We start from the raw sequence: 15,458 nt of genomic DNA, 5'->3' as shown, positions 1-15,458 counted from the left end.
AAAATTGTAGAAAATTTAATTTGACACATTTTATGTTTAACTAGATTTTCCATAGGGTTGGTAGTTTACGAGATATAGCGCGAAACCCCTTTGCACACATTTTCCAAGATGGCGGCCGGGGGACAAGGGTGGCGACCCCAAAAACTTAAACTTAAGCTTCTACTGATCCCCCCTACACATTAAAGAAATAAAATTGACTCCTCTAACAAATGCAAGGTACGGCTTAAAAAATGTAACATTTTAATGGAGTAAATACGTATTTTTAAAAAATTTAAACGCAGAAAGAAATATTACGTTATTACCGAGGCCTGAAAGTCCCTGAAAACTTCTAGGTTTGTTTTAATAAGCTACAGGGTTAAAAAAAAAGAGAAAATTTAGTGGGATTTTTAATTTCCAATATCTCATTCAAGAGAAACTTTTTATTAATTCTAAGGGACTTTTGGCTTTCGGTAATTTATTGTTTTATTCTACGTTTAAATTTTTCAAAAACATTTATTAGTTTTTTATGATTAAAAAAAATTAATACATTTAATAACATGGGAGCCGAAAGTTTGCGCCTATCCCCTGAAGATTACATATATTACATAAAAATTACATACCTTATCATATATTCTGAATAGTTGCTGAGCAGCTGGAGAATTTGATGGAATGTTAAGTAACTTCACAAAGTCAGTGTAATTAATTTTACTACAGTCTTTACATATAGAATTGGAATTTATTAGATTTTCTTCATTTTTAGTGTCTTCCAATCTGAAACAACAATTACAGTTTAATTAATGCAATATAATCTGGTATATAGACTATATGCTAAGAAAACTGGAAGAGGAGTACACCTACAACTACTATACAAAAACCCGACTATCTAGTTGTAGGAGAAAACCCAGAAAGCCTACAAATTGAAATGGGAACTATAAAACCAACAGAAAATTTCAAATACATAGGAGTCCAAATAACATCAAAAGCAGGGGTAACGAAGAAATACATTCAATGATTGGCCAAGCAAGATCAGCCAGCAGACAGCTGCATGGACTATTGTTGAATAATAAAATAACAAAAGAAAATTTTATAAAACAATAATAGAAAGTATTGGGTTGTACGACGCCGAACTCTGGGAAATAAACCAAAGAAACAAATTAAAAATTAAACCCATGGAAATGAACTATTGGAGTTGATGTTGCTGATTCACTAGACTTGATAGGGTGAGAAACGAAGATATTAGGAGAAAAATGGAAACTGATCTCGAAATAATATGTAGACACGATCGAAGCCAAAAGACTTAACTGGTATGTACCGCTCCAGATAATGTCTGAAAAGCATTCTATCCCAAAATGACAGCCAGCCTTCCTATAATAATTTTTTCCCCTAGAAATGCTACCTCTTGCTAAAGTTTCCGGCATTCCATTGATAGCATTAAACCATTTTTGGACTGAACTGCAAGTATTTCTAAAAATGTTTCCCAGAATACTTACAATCTTCGTTTCGCAAATCACCTATAATAATTTAGAGATATTGACAGAACAAAAGAAGATGAGGGTTGAATCTACCGATTCTTCAGAAATTACGATAATTTTTGGTTGTCTGTTAGTGATGAGTTATAACAGCGGTCCAAATATTCAGCTCTATTATAGGTCTATAAATTAGTCTACGGGCAACAATGCAGTGAACTTGCCAATCACAGATATTTAATACTTTTGTCCAAACCCTATTTCAATAACCCCGTCAAACCAAAATTTTTATATTGACCAAGTCGTAGGTTGTCTCAAAAGAACTTTCATAAGTGGATGTTTTGATAGTTTGTATCAATGTATTGGTGAGTCAGTAGCCAAATTAAAAGACCGGTCAGTTTTCAAGTAGTACACACCCCAAGACAGATTTGAAATGAATTGACAAGAATAATCTTAATATTACTAGGTAATTAAGAAAATTTGTATCACATATATTTAGCCCAAAGAAGATTGTATTTAAGGATTTAAAAAGTTTTTCATTCTATTGTATAAGGTATCTGAAGGTAATATCGCCAAGCTAAGGTTTAGAATTTTTTTGTTGGATAGTGGGTCATATTAAAAAAGATGTCTTAACTTGAGCTGTTCAATGAACTAATTGAAATTACGCAGAATCCACTAAAATAATAATTTGGGTATTTTTACACATTTACTGGACAATTAAAAAAAGAAGTCTTCTTTGGCGATATTTCCAACAGTTGTTGGCAATATCGCCAACCTATTATTTCGAATGCAATACGGTCTAACAATTAAATATTATACTTCAAAATGATATATTTGCTGAAAAATAACAAAAAATAAGTATTTAAGAACAATAACATTTTTGTACCATAATCTGGAGTGGTTAGCATATCTGAAAATGAAGTGTCATATTTTTCTTGATCTGATGTTTCCATCTCACCTATATCATCAGAATCACTTTTGCTTGTCGATGACTCTACGGTAGAGCGCTTTTTAATTTTTCCAACCTTCGACGTGTCTGGAGAAGGTTTTCAAGGCAACCAAAACTCCAAGAAGGGATGGTAACGCCAAGGCGTTATTACCATCATTGGACTTGGCGATATTACCGACATACACATAAGTTGTTTGTAATTTGGTTTTCGAAGATAAGCCAAACTATCTTAAAAATCTGAATGCATCATTTTATTCCTAAGGCAAGCCGCACACCAAAGAAATATGAAACGAAAAACATGAAACATAAAACGAAAAACATGTTTCATGAAAAGAAAATACTGCTAAACAAATCTCAAAGTCCGCCTATCAATGAAACGAGTGTGATTCATGCTCATGACACATTTTTATTTTCGGAGAGTCTCATAAATGGCCGGACGTATATTTGTTTAGCAGTGGTTTATTTCCATGAAACGTAATTTACGTTTCATGTTTCTTTGATGTGCCTTAGGAAACAAAGTACAAATCACTGAAATCAAATAATATTACTCATTAATAACGCCGCTCCAATCAAATACAATAGATGTAAAATTATAAACGGTACTCCTTCTACACCGAACACTGACTGATACTCAACTGTCATAAACATCGCTGGCGAATCTAAGGTCATCGCAAACATGATCACGTGATTTAGAATACTATGAAGAAGATATCCATGTTGGCATTTATTATTTAGCAAACGTACTTTCTGAGAAATCACGAGTTGGCGATATTACCAAGCTGGCGTTATTACCTGCACATACCTTAATACCTACACAAAGCAATGCATTTTTATTTGTAAACAAATTTTTACTTACCCAAGTCTATGTCGGAGTTGATTAACTTCTACCAGAGATGGAGCGTAAGGAAGATGCATCTGTTTGGCTTTTGTCATCATTATACAATCGTCGTATGAGTAATCAATAACGGGTATCCCCAGAGCTCTACAAAAGAAACAAAAACAATAGTATGTATATTATATTATCAATAAACTTCTTTCTAATACACTCATCAATCTTCACATCAATAAAATTTTAGTCGCAGATTATTCTAACTTATCTTATCTGTTGAGATAATCGGTGTCTTTGCAGAAAAGTATACTTGTTTTAGTTTTGTATTTACCATCAATTATTATTTGTATTATCACAATCATTGTTGATAAAAGCGCAGTCTACTACTGGGACAGTCAATGAGGGTATTTGGCTCCGAATTCCATCCTACTACATCGATTTACTTGATATTTTCACAGTAAATAGGGAATAGCTCATGAAACAAAGTCTACTCGATGCCGTAGTGCGCTTTTATCTTGGGGGTGGTTCCGACCCCTTCTCGGGAGCGAAAAATGTTTTGGTTAAAATAGCCACGACAAAGGCTGGAGAACCTAATTTTAAGCAAAAACTGTTCTATAATTATTTTTTGAAAACTCAATACTTTTTGAGTTATTCGTGGTTGAAAATTGGCCATTTTCATTGAAAAATGACACCTTTTCGGATGGATTTTTGTGAATACCTTAAAAACTATGCATCTAACAAAAGACTATATAAAATATTTCTGTAGGTCATAAAAAAACAAAGAGATTCGTTCCTTCATAAATCTTCTAGTTAAAATAGAAAGAGGGATATGGTAGGTAAGCAGAGTTTATTTTTTTGCTGCATGCTCAAATCGGTGTTTTTAACTTGAAATAACAGATAAACGGTGTATTTTAGGTGTATAATGATACTTACAGCTTTTATAGTGCTGAAAAGACCTTTAAAATGAGCAATACTAAATGTCGATTACATTCAAACTTAGCGAGATATTCTGCAAAAAACGTGATGACTAATGTATTTTAAGACGAAATGAGAAGTATATTGAACCCCTCATTCATCAGAATTTAAATACATCGTTTTCCTTCTACAATACTTATTATTATAGTAGTATTTATATGTTTAAGAAGTTAAAGTGAATGGTTTTTGAAAAAAATAAGATCAAATTATAGAGCGCATTTTTAAATTTCCTTAAAAATCTTCTTTTTCTCCATGTAACTCGAAAATGATAAGAGATACGAACAAAAGATACCTCACAAAAATGTAGGATTTTTTTAGATACATATTTCCTTTTTATTTTTCAATACTGTATCTCTTATCATTTTCTAGTTACATTGAGAAAAAGGAAGATTTTTAAGAAAATTTAAAAATGCTCTCTCTAATTTGATCTTTTTTTTTTCAAAAACCATTCAGTTTAAACCCGTCCAACTTTCTGAACATAGAAATAACACTATAGTAAAAGGTATTGTAGAAGGAAAACGATGCACTTACATTTTGGTGGATGGGGGTTAAAATTACTTCTCATTTTTTCTTAAAACACATTAGTTATCAATTTTGTTTGCAACATATCTCGCTTAGTTTTAATGTAATGGACCTTTAATATAGCTCATTCTAAAGGTCTTTTAAAGCACTACCAAAGGTATTAGTAGCATTATACAACTAAAATCAACCATTTCTCTGTTATTTCAAGTTGAAAACGCCAATTTGCGAATGTACCAAAAAACAAATTATTTTCACCTACCATACCTCTTTTTGTATTATAATTAGAAGAGTTATGGAGGCAAGTGTCTCTTTGTTTTTTATAACTTACAAAATTGTTGAATATAATTTTTTTTAGTTAGATGCATAGTTTTTAAGGTATTCTATTCGCAAAAAACCGTTAGAAAAGGTATTATGTTTCAATGAAAATGGCCAATTTTCAACCACGAATAACTCAAAAAGTATTGAGTTTTCAAAAAAAAATTATAGAACAGTTTTTGCTTAGAATTAGGTTTCCAGCGAATTCCGTGATAATTTTAACCAAAAAAATTTTCATCCCTGAGAAGGGGTAGGAACCACCCCCAAGATAAATGCACACATCGGCATTGGGTAGACTTTGAATAAGGAGATAAGTAGAGGCTCTTTCCAAAATTTCATTAAAATCCATGCAGTAGGATAGAATTCGGAGGTAATATTCTATTCTTGCTTCCATTGACTGGCGTATACAGAGATTGCATGAATTTGAAGGACGAATTTTAGTAGATTAAATCCAGAAATCCTTACAAAAAGTAAAACATAGAATAGTGAAGGCTAGGAGTGCATTCAACAACATTGTCAAGCTCTTTAAAATCCACAACTTAAATCTGGAGATAAAAATAAGGCTCCTACAATGTTATATCTTCTCAATATTATACTACGGAGTTGAATCCTGGACAATCACTGAAGCGATGGAGAAAAATCATGAAAGATTCGAGATGTGGCTAAACAGGCGAATCTTGAGGATAGCATGGATGGACAATGTACCCAACGAGACCGTACTACGAAGGAAAGTCAGAAAAAGAAAGAGAAGTGATGTATACGACTAAAAGGAGAAAGTTAGAATATCTCGGACAGATAATGAGAAACGGCACTAAAAATAGATTCCTCAAAATAACCCTTCAAAGCACAGTATTTGGAAAGCGAGGAATTGAGAGAAGAAGAATATCATAGTTAAAGAAACCTGAGGAACTGGTTCTCCACAATCACAACTAATCTACTTAAAGCATCAGTTAATAAAATAATTATACCCAGAATGATCGAAATATATTGGCCAAATATAGCCAATATTAGAATTGAATAGGCATCAAAAAACGAAGAAGAAATCCAGAAACTTGGGGAATACCTCATCGAGACGCCATATGGCGACGTCGCCAGCTGTGAGTAGTTTGGCCTCAAGAATATTTAGGGAATTTCTTATAAGATTCGTATAAAACACCATCGTTGAAAGTTGCTAAATCACTGCTTTTTCGGTCTAACGTCTATGTGTCAGTGACCAACCTGAGCGTAGTATTCCTTGTTCGGTTTTCCATATTTTAATTCATTTATCGGTTGCTGTTTGGACCATTTCTAGTCTACGCTCTATTTCTAATCGCCATTGTTGTTTATCAATGAGCCCAAGTATACAAATATGTCTACTACTTCGAAATTCGCTACTTGGCTTATTTGCGGTAGATTATTTTTGGTCCTACATACGATCATTTTTTTGTTTATACCTATACGCTCTGAGCTTCGCTGGTGTCGCTCCTAGCGGATTACTAATGCAACTTTCACCGGTAATTTCTAAATTTATTATTTAATTGTTATCGCTTAATATTTACAACGCAAAAAATAATTAAATTGTAATCAATTTTTTTAAGATTTTGCTAATCATTTTGACGTTCTATTGATGAAATATTAATTTCTTACTTCGGATATTTTCACAATTATCGTGTAGATGGCGCTAAGAATAATAGATTAATTTATAATTACATATTACGGAACATTAAAAAAACTTAAATTCAGTATTTAAAACGTAAGTATATTTAAGGTAAAAATATATACCACAGCTCTGACCAACTAATATTTTTTATAATTAATGTTTATAATTTTAATTTTAAATTAATCACTTTGACATTTTTGTCAAATTTCCAGTAAACTTTTACAGACTTGTCACTACTAAATATCCCCTCTACGTACGAGCTCACAGCGTATACAGTACCTGAAATATACATCCTGACGCCAGGTACCTAAAATAATTTTATTAAGTTATCGAAGTAATGCGATAATGTTTAACTAATAAACAAACTTCCCGCCTCACTAGCTCCTATCTCTGAATTGAAATTTTTAGCAATGAAAGAATGACAGACATAATAATAAGACATAATAAGAAGATAGTTTTCTTAATGTGCCTCATCCTTTAAGGACATAGGCGGTCATTATGGCGAATTTTACTCTATCTGCAGCGGTTATAATGAGTTATATTGTTGTTTTTCCCTCCACCGCTTTAAATTTACAACCAGGACGTGTGTCGTGTCCCCGATCCTCTTTTTACTTAAACTTTTTCTTGTATAACTAATCACATCAACCCATGTTTTTCATTTCTTTGTATGTGACCAAAGTAGCTCATTTTTGTTTCTATCATACTGTTGAGTATTTTTTTTTCTTTTTACATATTTCTTAATATTTCCGTGTTTGTTACGTGTTGTGTTCATGATATTTTCCACATTCTTCGATAAGACCACATCTAAATGTTGGGAAATCTTTTTTCAATCTCATGCGTAACTGTCCAGGCTTCAACTCCATATAAAAGGACAAAGAATACGTGGCATCTCAATACTCTAGTTCTAATTTCTATTCCCAATTTTCCATTGCATAATATTGTTGTCATTGTATTGAAAGCGCTTCTGGTCATCTCAATATGTCGCTTTATTTCGAGGCTGCGGTCCCATTGTTCATTTAGCTCACATCCCAAATAATTGTATATCGGTACTTTCTCTCAAGCTTTTCTTTTAACGTAGATTGTAGATTGTAGGTTTATGTACAATTTTACCCTCAATCGAATCGCGCCTAAAAAAGAATATCTTCAAAAATTATTAAAAAAGATAGCTGCACCCCGCACCGCCTTACGAGGGTTAATAACATGTAAGGGTGCGTTCACTACGGAGACCAAAGGATGGTATCCTAGCCTAGTAGTCCAGAAAGCCACTGCGCATCCGCTAGGAAAAATATTCTGATTTGGATTTTTGCACAATCTTACTCAAAAAGGACTCCTTTTAACAAATTTGCATGTGGCCAGGACCAAAAGGTGGTCAAAAATTTTTTAAACGTTTTTTTTTGTTTTTTTCCTAAAATTATTTTTTTTGCATGGAAAAAAGTTTTTTTAGGTGTTTTGGATCAATCCAAACAGAAAAGGTCGTTAGTGACTTTTCTCTAAAAATGATAGTTTTTGACATATAAGCGATTAAAAATTGAAAAATTGCGAAATCGGCCATTTTTAACCCTCAAAAACTATGTGAAAAACTAAAAATTTGAATGTTGCCAAGGTAGGTAGATATTCTTTAAACATCGATTGATGAAATCCCGAAGAGTTTTTTGCAATACAATATTCAAAACTCCTTTGTTTTTTAATTGCTAATCAAGCGTGCGCGACACTATTTTCCACCGACGCGAAGCGACAGTATGGTGCAAATGAAAGGACTAAATTCGTTATTTCGTAAACCGGCGACTTTAAGGAAAAATCCCGAAATAGGTCGAATTTTATTTTTAAGTTATGATATTGTGGCATATATGGTATACTAGTGACGTCATCTATCTGGACGTGATGACGTAATCGATGATTTTTTTAAATAAGAATAGGGGCCGTGTGCTAGCTCATTTGAAAGGTTCTTCAATTCTCTATTCAGTAATATAAACATTTACATAATTATTTATGGTACGTGTGGTACGTTGCATGGACGTGTGGTCGGTGCTGCTATATGGCATAGAGGGCTGGACACTCAAAACGAGGGATATAAACAGATTAGAAGCCTTCGAAATGTGGCTTTATCGCCGTATCCTAAAGATACCATGGACGGCGAAAGTCACAAATGTGGATGTCCTTAAAAGAATCAACCAAGAACGTCAGCTTTTCGAAAACATCAAGAAAAGAAAAACGGCGTATTTGGGTCACATCATGCGAAACGAAAAATACCAGTTCCTTCAACTTATAATCCAGGGTAAAACTGAAGGCAAGAGAGGAATAGGACGCAAGAAAATGTCCTGGCTCCGAAACATAAGGCAATGGACAGGGATTACCGACATACAATCACTGATACACATTGCAAGAAACAGAGAGTTAATGGAAAATGTGATCGCCAACATCCATTAGTGGATTTGCATTTGAAGAAGAAGATAATTATTTGTACAGGGTGTCCAAAAAATTTTTATTAAATTAAATTATTTGACAAAAAAAGAAGTAGAAGGACACCCTGTATAAATAATTATGTAAATGTTTACATTACTGAATAGAAAATTGAAGAACCTTTTAAATGAGCTACCACACGGCCCCTATTCTCATTTAAAAAAATCATCGATTACGTCATCACGCCCAGACGGATGACGTCACTAGTATACCATATATGCCACAATATCATAACTTAAAAATAAAAATCGACTTGTTTCGGGATTCTTCCTTAAAGTCGCCGGTTTACGAAATAACGAATTTATTCCTTTCATTTGCACCATCATACTGTCGGTGGAAAATAGTGCCGCGCACGCTTGATTAGCAATTAAAAAACAAAGGAGTTTTGAATATTGTCTTACAAAAGACTCTTCGGGATTTCATCAATTGATGTTTAAAGAATATCTACCTACCTTGGTAACATTAAAATTTTTAGTTTTTCACATAGTTTTTGAGGGTTAAAAATGGCCGATTTCGCAATTTTTCAATTTTTAATCGCTTATATGTCAAAAACTATCATTTTTAGAGAAAAGTCACTAAAGACCTTTTCTGTTTGGAATGATCCAAAAAACCTAAAAAAACTTTTTTCCGTGCAATAAAAATAATTTTAGGAAAAACACAAAAAAAAACGTTTAAAAAATTTTTGACCACCTTTTGGTCCTGGCAACATGCCAATTTGTTAAAAGGAGTCCTTTTTGAGTAAGATTGTGGAAACAATCCGAATCAGAATATTTTTCCTAGCGGATGCGCAGTGGCCTTCTGGACTATAGAGCATGGTATCATACTCTCCATATTCGTAAATTCTCCCATTTAAAATAATGCATTTATTTTATATAGCATAATATAGTTTCGATCGCCAGGTAAAATAAATACATTATTTTAAATGCGAGAATTCACGAATAAGAAGAGTACGATACCATGCTCTAGGCTAGAATGCTAGAATACTATCCTTTGGTCTCCGCAGTAAACGCACCCTAAAGTTGTGCTCACTACGGAGAGCAATGGATTGTATCCTCGCGCCGACCCTTGCTCCCTGGTATTTATATTCGTGAATTCTCGCATTTAAAATAATGTATTTATTTTACATAGCGATCGAAACTAGATTATTGATCGCTATGTAAAATAAATACATTATTTTAAATGCGAGAATTCACGAATATAACGAATATAAATACCAGGGAACAAGGGTCGGAGCGAGGATACAATCCATTGCTCTCCGTAGTGAGCACAACTTAATAACGTCAATGGTAAACGAACTTCGAAACAGTCGACATACGCGGATTAGCTACTCTCTTAAACGGTGCGTTCATATTGGAGACCATCGCATCGTATGGCCTAGAGCCAAGTATCGTACTCTTCATTTTCGTGAACACTAGCATTTAAAATATTGCATCTGGTGATCGATAATATGGTACGAGCAGTACGAGCAATAATAGGGAGCGAGGGTTGGCGCCTCGTAGTGAGCACAGACTGAGGCGACGCTGGTTAGTCAGAGGCTATGGCTACATACCCATGGAGCTAACCTGTAGCCATGGATTTGAAGCTGTCATAGTGGCAAAAATATAATTGTGGAGCTGAGAGGAAAAGTGGTATAAGTGAAATTTAGATAGTAATTATAACAGAAGACAATCTGTGGAAAATGATTCTAGTTTGCTAAAAATTTAAAATTTCTACTTAACTAACTTTTTGTACTTACTTAGCCATTACTGCTCTAACGTTTTTTGCAAATAACTTAGGATCTCTCTTCTCTTCTTCGCTAGGAGTGTACACTGGAAGAAATTCAATTTCACAATTACTGTACGGTTGAGTCAATGTCAACCATAGAAGCTTCCATCTAAAATTAAAAATATACATATTAGAATGTAGGTAATACATAACTTTTCACTGAACTAGTTAAAATACTGGCCCTAAAAGTGACTTTTAATGAATTCTCTCACGGTAAAATATTGCAACACCCCCAAATTTTAAATAACCGCTTGGATTGATATAAAATTTGGCACATACATAGTTAACATTTAAAAGAAAAAAGTGATATTGTGCCGATGTGTGCTTTTGCCCTGGGGATGAGTGTCACGTATTCTCGGGGGTGAAAAATTATACGTTCAAAATAAGTCCGGAAGTGGATATACTGACTAATTCTAAGCAACTTTTGTTCTATAGCGTTTTTTGTTCTATAGCGTAGTTAATACTTTTCGGACATTTTACTTTTATATATGTGGTGATTTTAACGCCAAAATAGGAATGAAATCCAACCCTACAGAAACGCCACTGGGAAACTTTGACTTGAATGGTAGAAGTGAACGTGGCGAAACAGTGTTAAGGTTCATACTGCAACACGAACTATTCCAAATGAACAGTTTTTTCAAAAAGAAACCACAGAGAAGATGGACATGGCAAAGTCCTGATGGAAAAACTCAAAGCGAAATAGATTTTATTATCACTGACAAAAAAGACACAGTTAAAGACATTACGGTTCTAAACAGATTTGTTACCAGTAGCGACCATAGAATGGTACGAGGTAAAATAGAAATTAGCTTAAAGAAGGAGAGGTATAAGATGATTAAAAAGAAGAACAAATCAAAACCATGGATGAAACCATCAGATGAAGATAGTTTTCAGCAATGTATTTCAGACATACTTAGCAGTCCTGAAGCAGAAAGTAATATAAACGACTTAAATAATAAATTAACAAATGCCTTACTGGAAAGTCAAAACAAATTATGTCCTAGAACTCAAAAAGAAGAGAAGATCAGCCAAAATACCAGGCAACTAATGCAGAAAAGAATAGAAATAAGAAGCGACACGGAAACTAAAGCTAACGAACTACAAAAATTAAATAAAGAAATATCCAAAGCTATTAGACAAGATACTCGAAAATACAACTAAGAACAAATCGAACATACCATTGAGAACAATAGAAATATGAAAGTATTGAGAAGAAGACTAAGAACGGGGACAAGACAGATAATAAAGATTAAAGATAGAAATGGTCATCTTACAACCAACAGAGAGGAAACCCTTAAAATAGTTGTAGACTTCTAAAAATTGCTGTGCACAAGCCAACACAAAGTAAAGAGCAAAGAAGATCAAGTACCAGAAATATTAACAAGGAAAAAGGGCATTGTCAACCAAGGATCAGAACTGCTACCGGAAATCACAATAGACGAAATAAAACTAGCCCTAAGAAAAGCTAAGAATAACAAATCTCCAGGCGAAAATTGTGTAGTTACTGATGCAATCAAAATCGGAGGCACTTGTCTTCTTAAGAAAATAAAAACCTTTTTAACATGTGCCTTTTAGGTAGTAATATACCCGACAAATGGCACAATGCTGAAGTAATTCTATTGTACAAAAAAGGAGATCCCCATGAATTAGAAAATTCCAGACCTATAAGCCTTCTTAGTCACTTATACGAACTCCTTACAAGAATAGTAACGAATTGCCTTGAGAAAAACTTGATTTCTACCAGCCAATGGAGAAAGCAGGATTTCTTACCGGATTTGGAACAAATGATCACCTACAGAGCATTAAAACGGTAATAGAAAAGACTATCGAATACAATCGACCACTCGTTTTGGCTTTTGTAGATTTCCATAAAGCCTTTGACACGGTAAAATTTGACAAAATTCTGGAAGCACTACAAGCATGCCGCATTGACTACCGATACACAAGGTTAATTTACAATACCTACAAGAACGTAACTGTGTCGGTGAGACTACATAAAAGACGGACCATATCCCAATCGGCAGAGGAGTCCGACAGGGCGATACCTTATCGCCTAAACAGTTTACCGCAATACTAGAATATGCTTGTAAAAAACTTAACTGGGAGGAGCGAGGCCTGAATATTGACGGTAGAAGATTAACAAATTTGAAATTCGCAGACGACATAGTTTTATTGTCTGACAACCTTAAGGAGATATGTACAATGCTACATGAACTTCAGTGTGTGTGCCAGTGTAGGTCTTAAAATAAACATCTCCAAAACAAAATTCATGACAAACCTAGTACCTAGCGGAAATATCAATATTGGAGACAACGAAGTAGAGCTAGTGGAAAAATACATATACCTTGGACAAGAAATAAAGATTACAAGAGACAACCAAACATGCGAACTACGAAGAAGAATAAACCTAGCATGGACAGCCTATGGAAAACTCAAAGACATATTTAAAAGCGATATACCAATTTCTTTAAAACGTAAAACGTCTGACCAATGTGCGTTGCCTATAATGACCTATGGTGCCGAAACTTTGACATTGACAGCTACAACTTCTAAAATGCTGAAAATAGCCCAGAGAAAAATGGAAAGGTCAATGCTGAGTATATCGCTTCGTGACCGAGTTAAAAATGAAGACTTAAGACGAAGAACAGGAGTTACGGATGTAATTTCCCGAATTGCCACCCTGAATTGGAACTGGGCCGGACAAGTCGCCCGAATCAGTGATGGAAGATGAACGAAGAGATTACTTGAGTGGAGGCCGAGATTAGACAAAAGAAGTAGAGGAAGACCACCTATTCCTTGGACTGACGATCTCAAGAAAATGTCTAGGAATTGGATGCAAAGTTCTCAAAATAGAGCACAATGGACAAAAATGAGGGAGGCCTATGTCCAGCAGTGGACTCAAAGGGCTAGAGGATGATGATGATGATGAATACTTTTCGAGTTATTTGCGAGTGAATATGTTTATTTTTCAACAAAAGCAAACATGTTTTTAAACGGTTATTCGCAAATAACTCAAAAAATATGTATTTTATCAAAAAGCATTCTTAGCAAAAATATACCTTTAAAAAGTTCTAGCAAATCAAAAATGAGTTCATTTTTGTCAAATCCAAAAATAACATTTCAACTTAAAATGATCAAGAAATAAAGTACGTTTTGGGGAAAACTCATTACGATTTTTTTAAAGTGTTCAAAAAAAGCTTAATTTTTTTAGTTTCTAGCATCGAAAGGATTTCAGTTAAGTTCAAAATAAAGTTGGTCCCTTTTTTTTTAAAGAAATCACCTCCTAATTAGCATTTCGAAATGAAATTAATCGTTACAGCTTCACAAGTTGCTTAACTTGTGTGTGTATTGTTTATATAATCTGTAAGTTTCATGGGTTTCATGCTTATTTTGAGATGACTGTAGTTGACAGCGCTTGAACGAGTCACTAATCATGAGTGTATGCAAAATTCGAACAGCCATATCTTAAACAATTTTTGTCTTACATAATAACAAAAAATCCAAAATATTCAGAAAAGCGAAACCTACATTTTTTTAGTTTGAAATTTTTTGGTATCAGTACTATAATTTTCAAGTTATTTAAAAAAAAATAATTTAAATTAAACAGTAAACAATTTTTATTTTAAAAATAATTTTTTTTCGATAATCAGCACTTTCAACAAATGAAACTCACAGATAATATACAGGGTGTCCAGAAACCCTACCGACAAACGAAGACAGGAGATTCCTCAGATAATTTTAAGATAATTTAACCCAATTTACTTAGTCCGAAAATGCTTCCTAAGGGAGCTAGAGCTCTTTGAAGATGGCTTCTTGTAATTAGCTTTTCTTAAATACCTCCAGAACGCTTCTAGTTACAAAAAAAAAAAATTGGTACGCGTATTTATCTTCAAGATATAAATCTCTTCCATACATTGCAAATTTCTAGTACCGATCATAGGCGTCCGTTTTGGGTAGGGCAACGGTTATTTTATCGCATAACTTTTTTATCTTTAACTTTTATGCATTTCTGACACTGGATTATTAAATTGTGAAGTATTCTAGTACTAAAAGGTACTCTTGTTTTAAATCGGTAGGACACACCGTTTTCTAGAAAAATCGATTTGCAAATTTTTCGCTTTTTGAATTAAAAAAAATTTCAAAGAAAAAACTGTTTAGAAAGACGAAAACTGGTACATTTATTTATATTCCAGAGATAACTCAATTTCATTAATTGCGAATTTCTAGTACTGGTCATAGGCGTCCGTTTTGGGTACGTCAAGAGTTATTTTATGGCATAACTTTTTGTCTTGAATTTTTGAGCATTTTTGACACTAAATTATTAAATTATGAGGTATTCGAGTACTAAAAGTTACTCTTACTTTATGTTGGTAAAATACTTCGTTTTTTGTTGAAAAGTTCTTTCAATTTTTTTTTCAAATTCCAAAAACGAAAAACTTTCAAATCGATTTTTATAGAAAACGGTGTGTCCTACCGACTTAAAGCAAGAGTACCTTTTAGTACTAGAATATCTCACAATTTAATAATCCGGTGTCAAAAATGCATAAAAGTTAAAGACAA

The 15,458-nt window shown here is 33.5% G+C and overlaps 1 protein-coding gene across 2 annotated transcripts in view; it reads right to left on the bottom strand.

Annotated features, from left to right (window-relative positions):
* Nucleotides 1–15,458, bottom strand: part of LOC114333423 (lysophosphatidylcholine acyltransferase) — a 271,689-nt gene that overhangs the window by 30,960 nt on the left and 225,271 nt on the right. For both annotated transcript variants that reach the window (XM_028283293.2, XM_028283292.2), the window contains exons 6-8: nucleotides 10,870–11,007; nucleotides 3,251–3,376; nucleotides 600–750 (exon numbers count right to left, since the gene is read on the bottom strand). In XM_028283293.2, the coding sequence (XP_028139094.1) occupies nucleotides 600–750; nucleotides 3,251–3,376; nucleotides 10,870–11,007 (415 nt within the window). The remainder of the gene's footprint in view (nucleotides 1–599; nucleotides 751–3,250; nucleotides 3,377–10,869; nucleotides 11,008–15,458) is intronic.

Source organism: Diabrotica virgifera, chromosome 1, assembly GCF_917563875.1.
Source record: "Diabrotica virgifera virgifera chromosome 1, PGI_DIABVI_V3a".
NCBI lineage: Eukaryota > Metazoa > Arthropoda > Insecta > Coleoptera > Chrysomelidae > Diabrotica > Diabrotica virgifera.
Note: the sequence above shows the minus strand (reverse complement) of the source record. Positions and strands in the feature narration are given on the sequence as shown.